The 25,634-nt window shown below is 38.1% G+C and overlaps 1 protein-coding gene across 8 annotated transcripts in view; it reads left to right on the top strand.

The window, feature by feature from the left end:
• LOC134541800 (advillin-like) overlaps nucleotides 1-25,634 on the top strand; it is a 95,049-nt gene that overhangs the window by 64,879 nt on the left and 4,536 nt on the right. For all 8 annotated transcript variants that reach the window (XM_063385490.1, XM_063385491.1, XM_063385486.1 and 5 more), the window contains exons 11-15: nucleotides 888-1,056; nucleotides 1,929-2,063; nucleotides 14,026-14,181; nucleotides 20,353-20,459; nucleotides 23,058-23,237. In XM_063385490.1, the coding sequence (XP_063241560.1) occupies nucleotides 888-1,056; nucleotides 1,929-2,063; nucleotides 14,026-14,181; nucleotides 20,353-20,459; nucleotides 23,058-23,237 (747 nt within the window). The remainder of the gene's footprint in view (nucleotides 1-887; nucleotides 1,057-1,928; nucleotides 2,064-14,025; nucleotides 14,182-20,352; nucleotides 20,460-23,057; nucleotides 23,238-25,634) is intronic.

Raw genomic sequence — 25,634 nt, 5'->3', positions numbered from 1 at the left:
TTTAATTCATCACAAGTTAAATATTATGCAAAAAGTACCAGTTTTTAAAATATTGACTATATACAGGCATGTACCTTTCAGTACAAAAAATTAAATTCATCTGCCCTCCGACATGTTTTTTTGTGTTCTAACACTATGATATTCAAGTAAATATGTATGTAGTTGCAATCACTCTGCCAGTTTAAATTTAAAATGTAATTAAGGGAGTATGTTCATGCTTATAAAGTACATAAAAATGTACAATATGAGTACTATATAATTTTAAAAGGTTCTAATGGTCATCTTCAAAAAATACATCACGGATATGTACTCGAATGAGAAACGTGAACCTGTGCTGGAAAACAGGGAACGGTGTGCTGAAATGCAAAACTGACGGTAACAATACACTCTGAGCTAACCAGAAGCGCTGGGCACAGTGGCGTAGCCAGGATTTGTGTATGGGGGGTGTTAAGAAGCATGGCCCCCCCGTATTAAAGCGGGGGGTCCAAGGCTCGTCCCCTGGGAAAATTTGGATTTTAGGGTGTAAAATAGTGCTATTGTAGCAGTTTTCGGTTCTTAAATTTAAATATTGTAATGGTAAAAATTTTATTAATTTTAATATGAAATTTGTTTGAGTGATGAATAAGAAATTAATTAAAGATTTGGTGCTAAGGGGGGGGGGGGGGGGGTCCCCTGGCTGGGCAGATCAGTAATGCCACCTGGCGGGCAAGGTCAATGGCCGGAACCCACCCGTAAACAACTTAACGCGAGCGCCTTGATTGGTGCCGCCTTACAGAACTTGCCGAACCGTAGATATGCCGGATTATAGACCTTTCACTGTCCACGGTTGTGGGGTTATACATTATGAAAGAACACCTGTGAGCGTGTGCTTGGGCGTGCGGTGTCAGGTGGAGCTACGTGCTGCCTCGCTCAACACCAACCACGTGTTCCTGCTGAAGAGCGCCGGGAGCGGCAACTTCCTGTGGTTCGGCAAGGGCTCGACCGGGGACGAGCGCGAGATGGCCAAGAAGGTCGCCAGCTTCGTGCTCAGCGGGAGCTACGAGGTGGTGTACGAAGGTGAACTCAATAAGCGGGGAAATTTTTCACGCGGGAACGTCTTGAGCGAGTTTTACTCTATTGATTAGTATATCCAGGGCTGCAACTAGAGTCTCTGGCACCCGGGGCATGAATGGATTCATGCGCCTTTCCCCCCCCCCCCCCCCCATCTTTTTGGCACTTACCACACCAATAAAGCAGGGGGTCCGGGGGCCCTCCCACAGAAAAATGGTGCTACTTAAGCATTTTCCATACCTACATGTAACAGTTTCTGTGCTACTGTACCTTCCATGCATGAACCCACTATGTCCATAAAGTAGTCCGTATAATCACTAGACTTGTTCGTTAAATATGTTGAGACGTTGTATATTATTGTAAATCAGATTAGACATTCCTGGCATGCAAGTTAAAAAACTTTTTACCAGTTACCAGTTGTAGTAGGAATTACAATGCAAGCGATTTCGGCGCCCCCACAGCTTTGCGTCCGGGGCGTATGATCCCGCTTGCCCCCCCCCCCCCCCCCCCCCCCTAGTTTAGGCCCTTAGTATATCAGTTGTATAATGGATTATGAACCATTGATAACAACTTACTCAATCCCAGATATACTTTAGACAGTAGTACCAAAACATTTGAAACTAGAACATTTGAAATATATAAATACCAGCGAAGTATTTATTATTTAACTTGACATCACCAGGAGTTACTTTTCCATCACGAATATACTTTTTTTTTTAATAAACTACGTAGTTCTTCTGTTGTAAAAAAAAGTTGTGAAATCAGTCATGTGATAATAGTTTTCCAGTAGGTAATCACATAGCTAAGTGTTCAACTTGTTCAAAAATCAGTAACGCAGCAAAGTGTGACTTGGATCCTAACACGTGATTGGCTTTCAGGGCAGGAGAAGGCCAGCCTGTGGGAGGCCATCGGGGGCAAGGAAGATTACGACAGGAAGAAGAAAAATGCAGACTCCAGTAACTTTGCGATTGCACGTTTGTTCCAGTGTTCCAATGCCTCTGGAAGTTTTACAGGTGAATGTGGTTATAAAATTTCAAAGGCTTTCAATTTGTTTAAAGTACTGTTTGAAGGAAACACAAATTTTTTTAAAATTTGAAATTGAGTACATTATTAGTAATTAGTAAAGATAGACTATTAGAAAAATTGAATCCGTGACTTCTATTTGCTGCAACCAACCGCTCGTAATATGTACAGCACCTGATTAAAAAAATATAGCAGACTTGGAAAAAAAAAATATTAATTTTGTATTACCTACATAATGTGAATCTGTAGGAAAATTTCAGACTATAAATTAATCCTGACAAATGTTTCAAACAAAAAATTCAAAACAAATTTTTTACAATAAATTTTTAAAAATGTTTTAAGTACAACGTGGCAAGTATAATAGTTTTTCATTTGTCTCAAATATTTCATCTCCACGTCACATACAAAAAATGTATACAGTATATTAGTTAAATCTACATGATTCAGTGATATTTTGTGCATTCACAGGTATTTACCATATCAAATAAGATCTTAAATTGAGATGTGTCTATTAAAAATTAAAATTAAACAATGAAAATTAAATAGGTATTCTAAATTTTGTGAATCAATTAAAAATAACACATAAAGGGTACTGTGTGCAAATTAATTTATTTTTCATTGTTTCTAAATTTTGTGCTGGCATAATCAGGACACACACCACAACTGGAAGATGGAGTGAGTAAAAGTTGTAGCTTTGCAGACCCTAACCCTCTCAACATATAAAACAATGACGTAAATACGTAATTTAATAATGTTTTTTGATCATTTTCAGTAATTGGTTAGGTTTTCTGTTTCAATCTAAATAATGGTTGATTGAATGTGTTATCATTATGTTATGCTCTTATTTCTCGTTAGATTATGGTTTTAAGTAGGTCTATGAATTTACTTGAATTAAACTTTTAAAGCATCTAAAAGTCATTATTACCATCTATTTGGCTAGTTGGTTAAGTTTTCAAATTTAGTCATATTTTTTTCTTTACTACTTGGTTTGTTATGATCCTTTGTCTGAAAGCATGATGATCCAAGGTGACGGTAAATACATTAGTGTTAGAGAGAGAAAGAGAGGCAGGTGTGCCCTATACCTATAGTACAAGAGAGAGACAGAAACGGTAGTTCCCAACCAAGCATATTGGGGGGGGGGGGAGGGTAGAACCACTTTGCCCGCTTTGCTTTCGAATTCTTTCCTTTTGTTGGTAGCAATATACATGCCAACAATAGATAATCTACTTTAGATATTAATTTTAAATTTTTAACACAACTTCAAGCTCTTTCTTCATTATTTCTTGCATAATGTCTTGTAATTATCTGTAAAAGAAAATGAATTATACTGTATTGCATATTAATAGGAATTATAAGTTATTTGCGAGAATTAATTTTTTTGTTTTACTGTACATCTATCATATGTATTGTTTTTTTTCTTATCCATGTACCTGTGAATTGTCAATTTATATATATGTATATACACACACACACACACACACATATATATACAGTAGAACCCGTTTATAGTGAACCCGCCTATAATGAATTCCCGTTTATTGTGAATTTCCGTCTCAGTCCCGGCAAAATGATTTGAGGTTATGTATTAATTTATTGGATATAGCGCACAACTTTTGTCGATGTTGATACGTTTTCCCGTGTACCACGAACAAATTTTGCCGACATAATGCACATTTATCTCAAATATATTCATATAATTAAAAGTTTTTTCACAAAACGTCTATTCTGGATCACATTGAAGTTTTTCTCCGCAATACGCTACTCGATTGTCCACTGTTCATATTATAAACAAGTCGTAATCCAGTGGCCTCGGTAGGCTACGTGTAGCCAAAAATGGTGATCAGTTTGGTGAAAATAAAAAATAGTTTTCCCTGCATAGTTTAAGAATGGGCGAACGCGTGTACATTTATTATGTTATCAAAATTATAAATAAATTACCGCCACACAAATACGTATGTACATTATAGCAGCAAATTCAATATTTTTACGTCTCATTTTTATCGTTCACGTTTCGGACATTTTGATCGGATGAGGTTCGTAAGACTACCACTAGATAGAACTCTGTGGACAAAATGTTTCCATAGAAGGTGAGAAAATTTCGTTCCAGCTTTAGCAACTGCGATACTAAATGATACGTAGTAATCTTTGATGCACCACACTCGTTATTTTTCGTTTATTTACTTTTGACGGTAAAAAGAATTACGTGTTATTAAGCTGCAAATGTGCTTCAATAAGAAATACCTACATAAAAAAAAGGTTAAAAACGCGGTAAAAAACGTAAGGCATTATCTGTGCGAGATAAACTGGACATTATTGAAAAGGGAGACTCCAACCCCACTGTCCCGCACGTGTTATTACTTATTTATTACTTATTAACCTGCAATTGGGCTTTCACCCGGTGGCAAGAACTCCCACTCACTCCCCTCTCCCCCCCCCTCCATCAGCTTTCTCCTCAGCTCCCTCCCATCCCTGACCTCCACCATTTCCTCCCCCAGCCCATTCCACTTCCTCCCCGTCCTCACCAGGAAGGTGTTCCGCCCTAGATCGCAACCACTAACACAAGTTCGAGTTAAGGGGATTGGTGCAGGACAAAAAACAGTCATTCGTCAGAATTTGTTGGAAATGAGCTTAAGTGTTTCATAAATGCTTGTTTATTACTACTGTATGGCCAGCCAGCACGTATATAAGCTAGCGGGTGAGATTTGGCAAGTTAGTGGCGAGAGAGCTTCTGTGAGGGGAGGTTGTCGAATGTTGCAGCTCTGAGGCCTGCCATCTAGCGGGAATCTTTCGAAGGTCTTCCACAATATCGCCTTTCTCTCTTTCTCTCTCTCTCTCTCTCTCTCTCTCCAACACGGACACCCAACCAGCTCTTATCTTCGCTTCCCATCTCGCCCTATCCTTCATTCTCGGATCAGGTAGCCGCCCTTCCCCGCGTAGACTTTCATGTTACTCCAGGAAACCAAGACAACCTGTGAAAAATTTGTCCAAAGCTGAATTTTTGTACTGTGGTAGAGTTGACTATGCTTAATAACATACCGAAAGTTTACCGCTGTAGACCTTGTGCGTTATCACCGAAAATTTGCATTTAAGTCCTAGGTGACAGCAACTTGCATCAGTCCATTAAAATGCTACCCATTTATACAGTTTTTAATTTAGACTGTCCATAAACTTACCAAAATAATCTAGAAACTTTAATACACCCATTAATGTTAGAAAAAATTTAAATTTTTAATATATATGATATAAAGCGATTAATTCACGACATATTTTTTTTTTATCATTGCCACCCAGATAAAAATACGATTTACACCGATTTGAAGAGCCCAATGCGAAAAAATGCCTAAATAAATGTTTTTAATTATACTTTTAGCTTTAAGATAGTATATTTATAAAGAGTCTAGCATAATTAGTTGCCTCATTAAAGCTGCCCGAGCGTTGCAGTGTACTGCGGCCGTACTGATCTTTCACGGCCGGCGTGCTTTGAAACACGCTGCGTACTGCGACACTCAATAAACTTGGTCTTATTTATGGATTACTTAAAATATATTTAATGCATATGATAGGGTGTATTCATGTTACATCTATTGAGATATACATATTATTTTTTTATATATGAATGATTTTTGATACAATAAAATTAACAATAAACAATTTCTGCTTGGAACTTGTAAATCAAAATTCTAGAGGACCTCTGGTTTTATATATGTGTGTTCGTATTTTGTTACAAAAATTTTATTATTAAAAATTATTTTAATACCAAAAAATATAATTATTTTTTATTTCTAATTCATTATATTATTTTAGATCAGAACTGTGCAAAATTTTAATGTAGCCTATATTATAAAATATCCTATATATATTTAACTGTATGAAATTATTTTACTATATAACAATTGAAGAAAACGATACACCGTTAATGTGCTTATTGAGTTTTGTCACTTTTATAACATAATTCGGATGATAATATTATTTTTTTTCCAGAAAATAAATAATACATAAGTTGTGTTGTAAAATGTATTGATAGAATTACATATTTAGTAATTTTTTTTCTAAGTTAATTCATTGGAGTGCTGCGCCTAGCTTACTTCGTTGAGTTGCTAGTGGCAAAGAGCGGTGGTGGATGTTTTTGCAAGAGTTTGACCTATTTTATGACCCCAGCTGTGAGAGGGTGTTCGTCCCAGAAATTCTAACGGTCAAGGAAAATAGCCTTTCTCTGTAGTCACGTACGGGTCTGCTACTCGCGCAATATCGTCAGTTTATCACAACTTTCCGGGAAGTTCTATTGTTGTTATTTATTTATAATTTAGAAATTAAAGAGTCGATCATACTAACATTTTTACCTAAGCAAATTGCATCCTGGAAGATTTTTATCTACGTTTGCAGCAAAAATCACTTGCAGTTAGGATACTTTTATTCTTTCAGAGTAAAATTCAGTCTGGAATTACCATACATTAAAAACCTTAGTTTTCTGGAGCAAAAAACGTCCCAGCACGAGCGACTTTAACACTGCTGCACACACACTACGCAGCTTGAAATACATCAGTGGTCAGACTATTGTACCAGACACTCAAAATATACACATTTAAACCTTAAAAAAAAAAAAAACACAGACAATATTTATGAAGTGATTTTGACGTTACGCTCAACATATTTATGTAACATGTAGTCAAATTTCTATAAAAAAATATATTTTTTTTCTTACCTTTTATGATTAAAATTACCAATTTAATAATAGGACGTTTTAACTTTGAGGTGTTTATCACAGTTACCATGTAGGACATTATTTTATATTACTTTGGTGCCATATTGATAACCGACTTAAAAAAGTATTAAAGTTATTAAATTTACGAAACATTTTTGTGGATCATTGTAGAAATTATCATTAAGGACTCAACTGCTCATTTATTGGTGTGATCACAAGGTTTCATCGGTAAACTTTTGACGTGTTACTAAGAAATGTTCATTATACTACTGTACAAAATTTTTCCTTTGGGATAATTTTCCATGTATTAAAAATTTTTGTTTCTTAACAGCAAAATTCGTCTCGACCCGAACCTACTTCGACAACCTCGCAGTAGTATACACTACGCGGCTCGGATCGCTTTAGTGGTCAGACTAATTGTATGAGACACTTAAAAAATATACCAATTTAAAGATGAATAAATATGCAACAACGATTACTTTAAGCGATTTCCACGTTGGGCTCTTTAAGTTTATGTAAGATGTATTTATATTTCCTTAAAATTGAATGAAAGTGAATTCGTTAACTTTAATGATTTAAAAGGTCTATTTTATAGAAACATGTTAAACTTTGTGCTTTTTATCACTATCCTCAGATAGGGCAATGTTTCTAGATTATTTTGGGTTCCATACTGAGGTCTACTCCATAAACTGCATTTGCAATATCCATTATTGTGGATCGTTGCAAAAAAAATTAATTTTGGACTTAACTACTCGTTTTCGGTGTGACACACAAGGTTTGCGGCAGTACTTACACTTTTGACGTGTTACTAAGAAATGTTCATTCTACTACTGTACAAATTACGGCTTTGGGGTAATTTTCTATGTATTAAAAACCTTAGTTTCTTCACAGCGAAATTCGTCCCGACCCGAGCCTACTTCTGCAACCTCGCAGTAGTATACACTACGCGGCTCGGATCGCTTTAGTGGTCAGATACATTGTACCAGGCTCTCAACAAATAAACTAATTTAAAATTTAAGAACTAAATCGTGATCGTAAATTGGCCGCCATGGTGATTTGCGAATTTATGGAGAAATAAAAGCAGTTAAAATCTTATGTAGTTTCCAAGAGACATTATTACATCACCAATCATCTTAAGTAACAGGTTTACAAAATTTCAACATATTCATTAACTAGTCAGTTTTTTTTCAAATGTGTTAGTATTAACAATCTGGACCATATCTAGTCGGTGAGGTCTGTATTGTTACAGACTATCTGTATTCCGGTATTTGGATTTTGAAGCTACTTAATGATTCGCTTTCAATGTCTATTAAAATATACCTAATGCTAATTGCAGGAATATTTCTACTCGATTTCAAAATTATAATTCCTGAAAATTTGTAGCGGACACATTTCAATGTAACACTCACTGATTTTCGAGTTGTGTTGAGGTTTCGCATGCCACTTCGTGTACACGAGATGGCCCCTGCTCTGGTAACAATGAGTAGGGACACCTGTATTACGCGAATACATTTCGTGTCAAGGTATTTCACAAAATACTGTAGCTTTTTATAAGAGGAAAGGCAAATTGTGAGGGTACAGCAGTACAGTGACCACATTCTCATTGGCCCCGTCAAGAGCGGGACGACACCTCTCACCGACCTCAGACAATAACCACAGCAGAAAAGCTACAGTATTTTGTGAAATACCTTGACACGAAATGTATTCTCGAAATACAGGTGTCCCTAACAATGAGTCATCACAACCGGTGCCGTCTGTACGAGCGTCTTCACAAGTTATCCTGAAATATGTTCTTAAATATTAATTCAAGTGAATTCTTAAAATCCTACACACCTTATCTTAAGTGTCGTAAATGAATCGTTATATTTTGTAAATCCATATAATATAGGAGCCACCATGGCGCGAAGCGATGGACGCGATACGAATAATATTTTTTTTTACCAACCACTACATCAGTAAATATTTGTGGTTTCCATTCGCAATGAATTCAAGCATGTAACATTTGTACTGCTTCTTCAATTCGGCCACAGTTAAATGGGAGGCTCTGAATCCCTGAAAACTCCTCAACAAAATCAACGATGAATCACAGGCATTATAACAAACAGTTGTCACAAGTCAAGTAGCCAATGAGCAGGTGACATTTTTCGAGTCCGTAGAGGATTGACTATCGTACAGGTCATTGGCAACACGCCCTTACGCGCATGGTTAATACCCGCATGAGTAGAGCAGAGGTGCCCACCTCCCCCCCAAACACTATGACTCACCCCCCCCCCTAAACTAATTATGCCCCCCCCCCCCGAATTTTTTTATGTAATTTTCTAAATGATTTACTCAATTATTTTATAATATTATACTTTTTAGTATTATATTTTATCACATTTTGCATTAATTAAAACTGATTTTCTAATAATAATTTTGGTAATATCAGGTAATATTTCCATCCTGAACCGACAGATGCCAAACTGCTTTTGTTGAGGAAAGTGCGGGGTTGCCAATTTGATTTACAAGATCCCTTTCATTTATCAAAGCACCAGAATCGTATTTTCACATTAGAAGCTATAATTATGTAAATAATATATACATTTTTCTCGTCTTTTAACCACCCCCCCCCCCCCCTGAAATTTTAATGACGCAGTCTGCGTCGTTACCCCCCCCTTGTGGGCACCCCTGAGTAGAGTGTAAAGGCGTAAGCATGATACACATCTGGTCCTCATCTAACCGCGCACACTTAGATTTAACTCAGGATAGGGTGAAAAATGTTTACTAATTTTGCAGTCCTAACAGTCACCAACGAAACGCCAGCAAAATAAATAAATAAGGCCACGAATATTGTTCGTGAATGAAGGCGAAGCTGATACTTTGGAAACGTTACCAGCATATATTAAATAATGTTTAACTATTATTTACGTAGCTTACTTCTTAAAACTGCATTCATGTAAACCATAGGCGTGCCCAGACATTTCCATTAGGGGGGGCCCCTGCTATATTTTTAAATCAGAAGCTGAATTTAGAATGTTAAATAGCCTAAATACATTCACTCATTGCCGTGTTTATATTTTTGTGCAGTATCAGTGAGATATGTTTACTAGTAAATATTTATATCCGTATAATTTTAACAATCTTGAACATATGTTTTTTTTTCCATAGACAATGTTTAAAGGGTACTTACACATTTTCCCCCCTCGAATTTTCCAATAGCTTGGTCCAGATCTACCTTGAAATGAACTTCTTTTTAGTGAATGCAAACACAGCAATTCAGACAACAGAACTTTAACAAACCTCTTATATTTTTTTTTTGCTTGGCCATGACCTCGTGTTTTAAATAAACTAAGGCGACTGTACTTCCAGAACGATAAAATGTTTAAAAATATTGTTAATTAGCACGCTGCAACACTGAAAAACAGTTTGAGTGTCACAGTGCCAGGAATATACGAATATTAACGAACGCATTAGAGAAAATACCGATCTGAGTGATTACATTAGGGGGGGCCATGGCCCACCTGGCCCCCCCTGTAGGCACGCCTATGATGTAAACTGATTTTGTGTGAGACTATGTTGAGTGTTTTCTGCTACACTTATTTTTATGAAAAAAAGTATATTGTGGCTTAATAAACTTGTTAACATTGATGCCTGTCATAAAAAAAATTCAAACGTAATCATACGGATACATGTTGAGTATAGTTTATGAATGGTTCACGCATTGCTGGAAAAAAAAAGCATGTTTACAATTTTACACATCTTTATGTTGTCGCATCGCGTCCATCGCGTTGTACATACGCAACTCTGAAAAATAAATGTATGGTAAAAAAGCTATAATAAAATAATCTCTTATCTTTCTTTATTCTTTTTTCTAAGCGCTCTAATGGCTTTCGATAGTTTTGTTCTTTTGTGTACTATGCTTGGTGGAGGTTTCTTCGGCATTTTATTCCTGAATAAATCTCACGCTTACAACAAAAAACATCTAGCTAAATCACTGTGTTAAATAATAACAGAGAATAACCATTCAATTATACGCCGAGCTAGACCAAACACGTTCTCTTATCTACTGAAAATGAGTACGTTGACCTTCATATCAGTTTCGCGCGAAATCCCGTCTCCCCTTCGTAAACAGCAGACAGCTGAGGCAGGGTGGGAACGAGAGAAAACACTGGCTGCAAACAGTTCGGGAAACTGTCGCAAGGTGTCACTACTGTCCAGCGCGCTCCATAATTTCTCGTATCCGAGCTTGCACGCTGCTCAAACTTCTACAGCTACGTTTTTACTTTAGGTCCGACTGCAATAAGCTTAAGACTAAAATAAAGTCAATCATTCAGCCGACAGATATATTGGCGTTTGAATTACAAATGAAAACGCGAATGTTATTAAATTCGCAAATGAATATCACGCAATTTCGTAGCAGCTCATTTATTAAAATTCAAATTGTAAATACGTTAAATTAATAATAATTACAGATAAAATAATGGCCACAGTCATATCTCCCGTGTCTGAAAATTTATCTGCGAAAGTTTTACCACTGAATTCTTTATAGTTTATTAATAAAGCTTGAATTTAAAAAATTCCCGAAAATCAACAATAACTTAATTAAAATAAAAAAATTTAAAAAATAATTTTACACCAGAATGGTTCAAATCTTCTCTAGTAGCTGAATCATTAACAAATATATTGTTTTTTTTAATACGATGCTGGTGCACCAATCCCCTTAATAGCAAAGGAACTGGGAATTGCAACATCCACATTAAGTACAATATTAAACAAGCTGAACAATCTTCTTTCTCAAGCTGCGATAATGTCAGAGTATTAAATGCCCGAAAAAAGGATAATATGCCGATTTCCAAGAACCATTAGGTAATAGAAAGTGTAGTTCATATATATATATATAGACACACACTAGCGGACCCAACAGACGTTGTTTTGTTCAAACGTTTTAAATTTGAAAATTTACAGGAAATGTCCCTGAATATAATCGTAGCACCATCTGCCGGGTCGAACTGAAAAATATTTTTGAATATTCGATAATGCGACCACAGCGCTTCCGACCGGATGCTATTTAAAACATCGAACGTTCAACAACAACATTAATTTAATTAATTAATTAATTACGAATATTATTTATCGGCTTGAATTGTGAATCTAAACAATTTTTAAATCCACCTGAACGCACACTTTAAAGTGGACCCGACAGACGGTGTCCTGTTCAAACGTTGTAAATCCAGAAATCATATTTAAAAAAAAAACTATAAATTAAAAAATACAAAACTTCAATTTTAAATATACTTTAAACTATAATTACTATAAGTAATTTAAATTATATAAATGTTATAATTTATTTTACAAACTTATATTTTTATTTTCAAAGAGACATCAATACGTCATAAGTTGCATAGAATAAAATGAGAACTAACAATTTAAAATTGTAGGTTAAGTTGATTGTTATTGAATGCACGTCTATACATAATTAAAAGTAATGATAAATCGTGTTAAATACTCACTTTGATACTGCACCTTACATATTTTGCACAATGCATATTTTTTATTACATTTTAATATGTAGAATAAAATGAGAAGTGACAATTTAAATTTGGAGGTTAAGTTGATTGGTATTGAATTCACGTGTATACATAATTAAAATCACGAAAAATCATGTAAAATATTCACTTCAATACTGCACCTCACAAATATTTTTAATTACACTTTAAAATGTTATTTCAATAATCTCAATAACCAATTCTATTTTAATTTTAATGTAATAACAACAATTCATAAAATCCATCCAAAGATTAACAACAACACATAAATAAATACACAACACACACACATATATATATACTGTAAACCATTCAAAGATCAACAACAATTTATAAATAAAAAATTAATTAAATAAACATTTTCCAGTGGACCAAATTGTGAATCTAAACCATCCTCGAATCCCCGTGAACTCACACACAAAATTTCATCAAAATCGGTCCAGCCGTCTAGGAGGAGTTCAGTGACATACACACGCACACAAGAAATATATATATAAAGATATACCTAATATAAAATTTTCCTTGTTTGTCTACCACTTTGGCTTTATGCTGTGGGTAGACATCTCACAATTTATAAATAAAAAAGAATAAAAACAAAAATAATATATTTTTAAGATAACTGGCATACCTGTATGCCCAAGAGGTTTTAAGTGCACTATAATCTGGATAACCAAGTGACATTAAACCCTGTTTAACAACCACAATAATTAATGTATTATGTGCTTTCGGTTTTTTCCCCATAAAGTTTTTAATATACCCTTTAGTTAGATGGTCATTGGCTGTCATTTAGTTTAAATACCGTGAGTGTTTTGTGGTATTCATAATTGAGTACAAATTTTTAAATAGCTACACCGTACAACTGTCCAAGCTAAGTTGCTGACTAATATCTGGGCGCAGTGGCGTAGCCAGGATTTGTGAATGGGGGGTGTTAAGAAGCATGCACGCCCCCCCCCCCCTCCCTTCCGAATTAAAGCGGTGGGTCCGGGGGGTCCTTCCCCGGGAAAATTTGGATTTTAAGGTGTAAAATAGTGCTATTTTAGCACTATTAGCAAAATTATTTTTCAAAAAAAAAAAATATCTTAACAGGCATGTGAGGTTACATAGTTTATAACCTATAGAGCAGAATAAAATAAAGATAAACTGTTATGGCACAAAAAATTTTAATAGAATATTATTTTACTATCGAAACCTAAAAATGTATTACATTATGGAGAGAAAAGGGTGAACTATTAGCTTAGGCTACATTGTTATGCAGTGATTTTACATAAAATTTTGTGAAAGTGTAAGTGGAAACATTTTGTTTGATTTACTGTGATTTAGAATGAGAACTTCTGGAAGATTGTATTACAAAAAAGAATACAGAGAAGACACTTTCACAAGTGCATGCGTACAATTGAAACGAGCCTCAACCACCCATCTGGTTGTTAGCTACTTTGATTCCCAGTAACTCATCGCTTAGTGCCCGAGTTGCACTTCCGTCAGTGGAAGACTGTACTTACATGCTGCATTTAAATACTTAAATTTAAATATTGAAATGGTAAAAATTTTATTACTTTTAATATGAAATTTGTTTGAGTGATGAATAAGAAATTTACTAAAGATTTGGGGCTAAGGGGGGGGGGGGTGGTTTGAACCCCTAAACACCACCCCCGCCCCCCCCTGGCTTCGCCCCTGTCTGGGCGCTAACATCCCATGTCATCTGTGTGTGTGTGTGTGTGAGTGCAGTGGAGGAAATCCTCGGCTTCGCGCAGTCCGACCTGATCCCGGAGGACGTGATGCTGCTGGACACACGAGGGGTCGTGTACGTCTGGATCGGCCGGGCTTCGAGCAAGGACGAGAGCGAAGGCGCCGTCGACTCTGCCGCGGAGTACCTGCGAACAGGTGGGGACAGCGAGCGGGAGCTGACTGAGGGCTCAGCGTTCTCGTCAGCACCCGGGCCATTAGAAGACGATGAGGGCTGGCGAGACGAGACCAGTGGCGCAACAACCGGGGAGGGGGGTATTTTGCCCCCCCTCTGAAACCTTGAAGTGGGGGCAAACGGGGGCAAAGAAAGTGCTGTGTAATCAATTTTTAGATAATAAAACTGCTTAAATAGCACCATTTTCCACCTTGAAATACAAATTTTCCCGGGGGCGGATCAATGATTCTTTATAAAAAGGTATATTGCCCCCCCTCCCCCCCTTTTGGAAATTTAGTTGTTGCGCCCCTGATGAGAACGGTTCACTGACGGATTGGGTATGTGGGGGGGATGAGAAGCACCTCGAGAAAACCCTCTGCCTCATGGTAATGTCAGTCCCAATTTCCCACTTGTGAAAATTCTGTGTTTGAACCCACCGGAAATCGAACCATCGCCCAGGTGGAAGCAAGTGATCCCAGTAGTCGACCACCATGGCGCAAGCTTCCGTGTAGCTGGCACACAGACATAAGTGCTCGCTGGCAGAACTTTACCTTCGGAAGACTGCTTCTGGCTGGGAACTGTGGACAGCGACACTGAGCATGTGACGTGAAAATGTTATGTTTTCTGTACAATATCTACTTTACAAACAGAATTCTTTCATGGTTATAATGTACAAGTCATGTGAAAAAGACTTAAAAAAGCATTAAAAATTATTTTTCAAAAAAAAAAAATATCTTAACAGGCATGTGAGGTTACATAGTTTATAACCTATGGAGCAGAATAAAATAAAGATAAACTGTTATGGCACAAAAAATTTTAATAGAATATTATTTTACTATCGAAACCTAAAAATGTATTACATTATGGAGAGAAAAGGGTGAACTATTAGCTTAGGCTACATTGTTATGCAGTGATTTTACATAAAATTTTGTGAAAGTGTAAGTGGAAACATTTTGTTTGATTTACTGTGATTTAGAATGAGAACTTCTGGAAGATTGTATTACAAAAAAGAATACAGAGAAGACACTTTCACAAGTGCATGCGTACAATTGAAACGAGCCTCAACCACCCATCTGGTTGTTAGCTACTTTGATTCCCAGTAACTCATCGCTTAGTGCCCGAGTTGCACTTCCGTCAGTGGAAGACTGTACTTACATGCTGCATTTATGTTTTGTGTTATGGTAGCATTGTTACTGCAGATATATTTTCCAATTTGGGGTTGTCAATTAGTAACTAGTAAATGCTCTCTTTGGTGGACAAACTGCCTGATCCCTATTGCATGGCACTACCAGGCTATGTTCAAAGATACTCCACGACTACGCGGTCATTTTACCTCAAAATTTAGAAGCTTTCTGTAATAGTAGAGAAATACATGGATCGCCAGGAGTAAGTTGTGTAGCTAAGGTTGGCAAGAATGGACAGTGAAAAGATGGAAGCCAACAAGGAAGTGTGTGTTTTCTATAATAGTATTTTATATCCAGTGCAATCGTAATAAAGAAGTATTGAACAAAGAATATGAGGTCTCTGTTTAATTACTATAAATAGGAAGTACAAGTGTAAATATAACATGGCGCAGTCGGAGAAGAGTCAACGTGTCACGAACGGCAAATAGACACCACGCGGTAACGATAAGGTATTGCAGAGCAGCGTGCCGAGCAACGCAGTCAACATCACCATGAATAATTTGAAACTGCCTAATCCATTGCAATTTACGGAAAATGCAGCGGAAAATTTTCGGAGGTTCAAGCAACAGTATGAATTGTATATGCTAGCGTCGGGGTCCACGAAGCAAACGGCGGAGGTGCAAACGGCGATTTTACTGACAATAATTGGTGAAGAAGGTTTGGAGCTTTACAATACATTTGAACTGACCGAGGCAGAAAAAAATGACCCAGTCAAAATCTTAAGTGCTTTTGAGAACTATTGTGTTCCGCGAACCAATGTCAGTGTGGAACGGCATGTATTTTTCAACAGGGACCAGAAGGAAGGGGAAAATATTGATATGTATGTAACAGACCTGAAGAAACTAAGCCGGAATTGTGAGTTTGGGGATATGAGGGACAGCCTGATAAAAGACCGAATTATTGGTGGTCTGCAAGACAGGGAAATTAAAACCAAACTGTTAAACACAGACGACTTAACCTTAAACAAGTGTGTCCAGATATGCAAAAATGCAGAACTAACACAACTCCAGTTACAAACCGTATCCCGAGGGGAAAACGTGGCAAGTGTGTGCAAAATCAAACAAGCCAATATGTCTCAGCAAGCACAACCTTCAAGATCGGCGTATCAAAAACAATCCAGGTATTCGGGCCCTCCACAATCAAGATCAACAGAACTTTACAGAGATGGAGAGGAGAGCAGCAAGCAGATGCCACAGCGGTACGGAGGAAGAAATTGGAACCAGGTCGAGGGCAATGCTTTTAGCTGTTCGCGATGTGGTAAGAAGCATCCACCTATGAAGTGTCCAGCATATGGAAAGGTGTGCAAGGTATGTAACAGACTAGGGCATTTTGGAATAGTGTGCAGATCAAACGTCAATTCCGTACATCAAGTGAATCAGCAAAGCGGGACAGTTGGGGTAAACAAAATGAGTGACCAGGACAGGGAATTTAACGGACAACAGAAATGGGATGGGAGTCAAGTACATGAACAAGTATTGTTATTAGGTCAAGTTTCATGTTTGCAGAGTGAAAGTGCAAACAGTAAGGAGGAATGGGTTGAAAAAGTGTTAATTAGGAATAGGTATGTCAAATTTAAATTAGACACTGGAGCACAGGTAAACATAATCACAACTGAGGAGGCAAGGCACCTAAAAATAAAAATGGTGCCCCCAACAGTAAAATTGGAGAATTATAGTGGTCTACCAATACCTGTAGTAGGAAAGTGTTTCTGTTATTGTAGATTTAAAGGAGGTAAGGAAGGTGTGGTGGAGTTTCAAGTTGTAGAAGGTAACAAGAACGCTCCTCCAGTGATCGGCCTACCCACTATAAAACAATATGATCTGGTGAGGAGAGTACTAACGGTAGGTACAGTTGAAAATAATGGGGCACAGAAATGTTCTAAACAGGGCACCATGGAAAGAGGAACAGGTAGCTCAGGGTTCATAGATAGTTTAGATAGCAATGCATTGCCTGACAGCGTTAGTGAAGTGTTACAGGAATATAAGGAATTGTTCGAAGGAATTGGGGTATTTAACTATACATACAAAATAAAGGTAAGGGATGGAGCAGAACCACACGTTGCAAAACCTAGAAAAATACCATTTCACTTGCTAGATGCACTGAAACAGGAACTAGATAAAATGGAGCAGTTAGGAATAGTCAAACCAGTGACAAAACCGACACAATGGGTTAACTCCCTCGTGGTGGTCAGGAAACCAGATAATAGTCTCAGAATTTGTATAGATCCATTTAAATTAAATAAGGAAATAGAAAGAGAATACTTTCAATTGCCCACATTCGAAGAGTTAGTCTCACGAATGCCGGAAGCGAAGGTGTTCACAACATTGGATGGTTTCAAGGGTTTCTGGCATATCAAATTAGATGAGGAAAGTCAGGATGTAACAACATTTAATACACCATTTGGGAGATACCAATTCACTAGGCTTCCATATGGGTTAAGATCGGCCCCAGAAGTATTTCACAAATGCTTTACAACCATTTTTGCAGGCATATCAGGGGTGGAAATTTACATAGATGATTTGATTATATGGGGGAAAGATCAAGCGGAACATGACTTGAGGTTACAACAGGTACTACAAAGAGCTAAAGAAAATGGAGTAAAATTCAACAAGTCAAAATGCAGGATCAGTTCTTCAGAGGTAACTTATGTTGGGCACAAAATCAGTTCCAACGGCATTAGCCCTGATGAGGCAAAAGTCGAAGCAATTAGGAACATGCCCACACCTAAAAATAAGAAAGAATTAGCCACTTTTTTGGGAATGATCACCATGAGCAGGCCTTTAGGGAACTTAAGCAAGTGTTAACAAAAAACCCAGTACTACAGTACTATGACAGAAATAAGCCGATAGTTTTATCAGTCGATGCGTCTAGTCATAGCCTAGGAGCAGTTATCCTTCAAAAGCAGTTGCCAGTAGTATATGCAAACAAAACACTTAACAAAAGTGAAGAAAATTATGCACAGATTGAAAAAGAGTGTCTTGCAATACTCTATGGTTGTGAGCGCTTTCACCAATATCTGTATGGAACCAAGTTTGTAGTACAGACAGATCACTTACCTCTCATTTCTATTTTTAAAAAACCCTTAAATGAGTGTCCGTTGCGATTGCAAAGAATGCGCTTGAGGTTACAACCATATGAGTTTACCCTGGAGCATGTCCCGGGTAAAGATCTCATCATCGCAGATGTTTTGTCGAGGCTAGGGGAAAAGAAATCACAGAATAGTGATGTTTGCCAAGAAATAGAAGCACACGTAGGGCTAGTAATAGCTAAGCTGCCAGTCACACAACGTAGACTAGAACAGTTTAAAGTAGAGACAGGTAAGGATCCAGAATTGCAGGCAGTAATACAGCTGGTTAAAAAGGGTTGGCCAAAAGACAAGAAAGAGTGTGCGGATGTCACAAAACCTTACTTCATGGTGCAGGGTGAGTTAAACGTAGTTGATGACTTGTTATTTAAGGGAGAGCAAATTGTAGTTCCTAAGGCCCTACGGAAGGAGATGCTGAATCGGGTGCATTATAATCATTTAGGTATATCTAAGTGTAAACATCGTGCCAGACAACATTTGTACTGGCCTAACATGGGTCAAGAAGTAGAGAATGTGGTGAATAATTGTGTAATTTGTTTGAGGAGCCCAAAGAAAAATGTCAAGCAACCAATGTACATGAGAGAGGTACCAGGTGGTCCGTGGCTGGCTGTAGGCACGGATATTTTCGCTCTCTTCCAAAAGAATTATGTGTTGGTGGTGGATTACTTTACTAAGTTTGTGGAAATAGAAGAACTCCGAGATATGTCTAGCGAGGGTACCATAGATAAATTAAATTCAGTTTTTTCTCGGTATGGGATACCGAACGTTGTGTATAGTGATAATGGCCCACAGTATGCCAATGCGAAATTCAAACAATTTGCAGAGGAATGGCAGTTTAACCATGTCACCTCCAGTCCACAATATGCACAGTCAAACGGGCTAGCAGAAAGACACATACAGACAGTTAAGCGGATGTTAAAGAAAGTCGGGGTAGAGAACAAGGATGTCAAGTTAGCAATGCTGGAATTAAACAACACTCCGCTAGAGGGAAACTGGAAAACGCCAGCAGAAATGATGTTTGGTCGTCAACCAAACACCATGCTGACAGTGGGTAGAGATAGTCTGGAGGTACATCAGGCAGACAAGGCAAAGCTCATTAGCAGACAAAACAAACAACAGGAGTATTACAATAGGGGATCAAGAAGGCTCAAGCCTTTCAAGCCAGGCGATCATGTATTCTATAGCAGACAAGGGTATCAGGAAAGGACCATGGGGCAGGTACTGGGGTACTCCTCCAAAAGACCACGATCATATGTGATTATGACCCCTGAGGGCAAGCAGGTTGAAAGAAATAGAGTTCACATACATAAAGGAACTAACAATTTTGAGTTCAGAGTTAAGAACAGGATCGACGAGGGGGAAGGAGGTGAGACAAACAGGCAGGCGAGGGGAAGAAGGGAAAGTATAGACGAGGACTTTAAAGGATGGGATCATGAGAGTAGGGAGTTTAAGGAAACAATACGGTGGGATCAACATAACAATCAGATGTTACACCACGATGACAGTCAGTTAGCCACAGCTCAACCTGCCACCACTCTCACAACACAAAGTGGACGTCATGTACATAGACCTAAGTATTTGGAAGAGTACTGTTAAGAAAGGGAGATGTAATAGTAGAGAAATACATGGATCGCCAGGAGTAAGTTGTGTAGCTAAGGTTGGCAAGAATGGACAGTGAAAAGATGGAAGCCAACAAGGAAGTGTGTGTTTTCTATAATAGTATTTTATATCCAGTGCAATCGTAATAAAGAAGTATTGAACAAAGAATATGAGGTCTCTGTTTAATTACTATAAATAGGAAGTACAAGTGTAAATATAACACTTTCAACCTTATAATCTCACATCAGGCTGTTGTCTGAATCTGCTATTTCTTCTCGTGACTTCAGACCCTGCGGATCGAGATGAGGATACTCCTATTGTGCTGGTGAAGCAAGGATTCGAACCACCGACCTTCACCGGGTTTTTCCCGACGTGGGACCCAACAATGTGGAATGTAAGTGTCCCCTGTCTCGTTGTCTCATTCTTTCATAGTGTCATCATGTAAGCAGGGCCATCGAAAAAAAACCAATGGCTCAGCGGAAAATAATTTTTTTGGGCCTCTCCCTGTTATATAATGTACAACTGTTCACCTCCCTGTTATATATTGTACAAATTTTCACCTCCCTGTTATATAATGTTCAACTGTTCACCTCCCTGTTATATAATGTACAACTGTTCACCTCCCTGTTATATATTGTATCACTGTTCATCTCCCTATTATATAAGATACAACCGTTCAAGCTCCACAACTAAAAAAAAATATAAAGACTGTAAATGTTACTCTGTGGTCATAACTGTAAACATGATCTGTGCGTACCACATTACTTTTAACCTTTAAAGATTTCTTATGAATTCTATTAACAATGGACTTGTAATTTTCGTCCTGTCAGGGGTGGACCCAAACATTAAAAATAATCTCGAAACTAAACTGGGGCTCCGCTGGTGGCCTCCCTCCCCCCCCCCCCTCCCTCCCTCTCTTTCCTTTCTCTCCACGGCCCTGAGCGTAAGTAACAACTAGTCAAAATACTGAGTGAAGAGGCACAGTGGTAAAACACTGCCCTCTCACATTGCTTATGGCCCGGGTTCGAGTCCCAGGCTGACCATCCTGGTTTTGGTTTTCCTTGGTTTCCTGTAATGCCTGTAATCATTCCAGGCAAGCGCTGGCATAGTTCTAAACTGCAGGTTCCGTGCCACAATATTCCTGATCTGTGTCGTCAAGTCACTGTCTCCAATAGCTAGTAGTTGAAGTAACTTTTTAATGTCGCCATTGACATTAGTGTTATGTGTAGCTCCATTTTGTTTTAATGGGGATAGATAGCAACTGAAAGATGCCATGTTGTTTTTTTAACAGTTTTTATGGCATCAAAATTTCTAAATACCAATGACTTTATACTTCACAGGGGAAACTAAACATGTAGCAGCCAGTTTCTATTAACTACAGGAATTCTGCATTAAATTATATGCATACTATACTTTAACAATGATAAATTTGGACAATTTAACAATATAAAATTTTTGTGGCCTTGAAAACTGTTGAAACAAAGATGGTGTCTATAGGTTCATATCTCTCCTCGGTTCACATCTTTCCACCTTCAAAATGGAAGTTTTTTTATTCAGCATATAAATTGTCAGAATATTACGTAGTACTTTTTTTCAACAAAGTAATTTTTTTTTGATAGCGGTACAGGCCATATTTTACTTGGAACGAAAAATAAATCCTGCTAAAATATGTGTTTCAAGTAAGTATGTATGTACCAGAAAATTTTGAAAGGTAAAAATGAGGAAAGAAGGGGTGCATCATCAATTGTAGATCATAACTAAATTTACAGTCTATCTAGTGTTAAATATTTCATTACTAACTACATATACTAAACTACAGTGAACTCTCGATATCTCGGACTAAAAGGGGTGAGAGGTGGTCCGAGTTACCGTTTGTCCGAGATAACGAAGGGAAATAAAGGGAGAGAAGAAGAGAAGAAGTTTTAACTAACGGGACAGACTGTACTGTTAGTACACATGGCACGCGGGAAGTGGCAATACAGCAATTTATATCAGGGCTACGGTTGGCTGTGGTATTATATTGCACATCTTAAATACAAAAAACGTAAGGGACGTGGTGATAAGATAAGCCTGTGATATATGCTGAATAATGAATCCATTGTTTGCCTGCTGCGGAGACTCGTGTTGTTTATGGAATGGTCTAAGGGAGGAGATGAAAGAGACGGAGAGAGGCCAAGTCAGCTGTCTGTTTCTCAACGTCTCTTACGGAATGGAGGGGGCGGACGGTAAACGTGGGAGATAATGATACAAAATATGTACCGATAAAAAATACGTACCGATAAAGGTTTTTATGAGCGTATGTAATGTAAATTTATAACTGAAACAGTTTGTTTAGCAATCCCGAATTCTACGCATAAACTAGCGCCAGACTCTAGCCTTTCAATCAATTTTACCTTTTGTGCGATACTAAAAGATACACATTTTCGTTTAGGCGCCATGATAATGTCCAAAGAATTAACTGATCATAAACAAAAAAGATACTGCTACGTGTCGATTCATTTTTTCCAACTACCCATTAGTTCACAAGTGCATCAATAAATGCCGTTGTTACCGCCGAAGTGACGGGTTCGTGACTAATAACAATAGCCACCTCGGCGCGCCGCACACCGTTGCCACGTCTCCCAATCCGCCCACCACGCACTGTTGCCAAGTCTCTCGCACCTCGCACCAGCAAATACCCACGTATGACGCGCACCCCACTTTGCAGATGTCCGAGTTATCCGATGTCCGGGATATCGAAGTCCGAGATATCGCGAGTTCACTGTAATAACAATTCATTAAATTTTAGATGTTAAAGATTAATCATTATTTTAGTGATAAAGAGTGAAATTTTGTTTAAGTCGTGTTGTAATTCACGAGTGAACCAGCATTTCGTTGTATGGTTTGATGGCGATTCGCCCCAGTATGGTGTCTGTGCTGTGTAACGACGTGCTGACGAGGAGTGAGCCAAGCGTGGAGGATGAGGAGGTGTTGGACGTGGCTGCCTGGAAAGGACTGGAAGACGCTGGAGGAGCTGCGATGCGAGCTGGAGGGCGGAAACCCGGAGCTGACGCTGGACTCCCAGCTGGTTGACGGGGAGCGCTGCTTCGAGGACTTCCCCAAGCACCCGGCGGAGGCCCTGCGCGTCGGAGCGGAGGAGCTGCCCCCCGACGTCGACCGCACCCGCAGAGAGGTACCTGCCCCCGCGGTACGGCGCAGCGTTGCCACATTGTAAAATATTCATATATTCAATATAACAAGGAGCATTGGCATAGCTGTGTTCATAAATGTCGGGGGGGCGACAAATAATGATTTTGATGTCATGTAAACCCATTCCCCTCCTACTAAGACGGTGGGGGGGGGGGGGGGTTCGGGGGTCCTCCCACCGGAAAATTTTGATTTTAAAAGTGCAAAATAGCGCTTTTTATAAAATAAAAATTATCACGGTCTAGAAAGTTGGGGGGGACAGTCCCCTCCACCCAAAAAGTTCAGGGGGACATGTCCCCCCTATCCCCCCCCCCCTCCGGTTCCTACGCCCCTGACAAGGAGCAAAAATTCTCGTAATTTTCGTTAATTCAACATACAAAAATACTCTAAATTTTGAGTTAGGGGTTGTGCATTTAACATTATTCTGACTCTGGGTCATCATTTCTTGTGCTAGACAAATAGAGGTTGGCACAAGTCAACGCTGTCGGGCAGGAACTTCACTTAATGGTATTAAGTTACAAAAGTAATGTTATACACTTGTTTTGACAAAACGATACAATAAAACTAATATATCTTACTAGAACCCCGGTAAAAAAAAAACAAACAGTGGTAGTGATCTTCAAAATTCTCGTACAAAAGCGTACGAGATCCAACTTTACCTCGTACAACGTACACAGGTTCTAAATTCTCGAACAAATAAAAGAATTCTCGTACGTCTGGCAACACTGGTCCAGTGACTCAGAGGCGCCTCGGTACGATGCACTTCGCTCTAGAGCAGTTCCCTCTTCCAAGTCACCACCACCATCATCCTCAAATGCTTCCAGCCTGTAGCAAAGTAAAATGCCTCCATATTACTCCACCATTCTTCTCCTCTCTCCTGCAATCATTTAACTATCTGCTCTTCCCCACCTCTTGCTTGGTCATCCTTACGGCCTTCTTCTTGTGTACTTAAAATTCTTAGGGAGTCTCTCCTTTCCCATTCTCTGGGCATGGCCATGCCATCTCATTCCTGATCCTGTCTCGCCTCGTAACTGCCGACATACTCATCACAAAACTTCATTCCTAATGCTCTAATCTTCCTTTATCTCTTATCTACAGTGCAAGTCTCTGCTCCATAAGTGACTAGGGGCACACAGTAGGTGTTGTACGACACTTGTCTGTATTTTGTGGCATCTTCCTCTTTCACACCAAACTTTCACACACCTGTAGACTGCATCTCCTTGTTGTGTGTGGATCACGTACTCTTCAGAGTGTGTTTCATGAATGGAAGGCTTACCAATGAGCAGTAAGGTACACTAAAAGGTCTTGAAACCGGCAATCTGTGGTTCCACACATTGTGTTTTCCAGCACCAATTGAGCCGCTTACTTTCAATTTTTTTTTGAGGACATTTCAGCAAAACTTTTGTACAACAGAATCTTTCATACTGCAGAAACAAGATACGCTAGTATAAACTTAACAAATTAAAGAACTAAACTTATAGCCATCCATAATTTCACTTTTTCCATTCTACTAACACTTGCACACAATCTTGTTGCGGCTGAATTTACATTGTCTTGTTTCTTTACTTCATATTTGTTTTATTTTTGGTGTTATGAATATTTCTGATTTATTTTCTAATGATTCACTCTCACAAACCATCATGCTCATAATTTACCAGCATACCTATTTGTTAAAAAGTGTTTTTTTTTTTTTTTTTTTTTTACAGCATACCCGAGTTCTTGCCTGTGATTATCTGCTCATCTATCGACAATCACTGCCAGTGAAGTAGTGACGGGAAAAAACATGGGACATGTCCCATCTCAAAAACCCAGAAAAATATTTTCAACTGCCCATGATTAATAAATACACTTGCTAGGTAGTTCTCAGTCAGAAAGTTGGAAACAACCATTCTTTTACTGGTCAAATAAGATTATAATGAGACTGACTTCTAAATTATTTTCTCTCACTTGATAATCACAGAAGTCCCATTCCATCAAGCGACTGATTAAAAAATTACAAAAAAAAAATTATAAGGTCTATTACACAGAGAGTAGTTAGGTTTTAATTATTAACAGTAACTTTTTCATTAAGTGGTTAATTTTATCTTTGAGAGGTTTGTGTGAATTTTCCTTTGAGAGAATGCACTCAGCAAGTTATGGCATTTGCTTGTTTGTGTGACAAACTTGGTTTAGAAATCATATACAACTGTATGTCCATGCCCAGTGGCAAAATACTGAGTTCTGCTCGTACCTCTCAAACCATCTTGATGTGTTTCTCAAGGCTGTGAAAAATTAGGACTAATAAACTGTAATTAATTACTTTTTTAAAAAAAAAAAAAGACACATGTTGTTTTATGCTGTGGATTTTAATGTGTTTAAAAACTAAATATGAGACTTTTGATGA

This window comes from Bacillus rossius, assembly GCF_032445375.1.
Source record: "Bacillus rossius redtenbacheri isolate Brsri chromosome 4 unlocalized genomic scaffold, Brsri_v3 Brsri_v3_scf4_2, whole genome shotgun sequence".
Classification (NCBI taxonomy): domain Eukaryota; kingdom Metazoa; phylum Arthropoda; class Insecta; order Phasmatodea; family Bacillidae; genus Bacillus; species Bacillus rossius.
The sequence above is the reverse complement of the archived record's forward strand: the minus strand, read 5'-3'. Positions and strand labels throughout refer to the sequence as shown.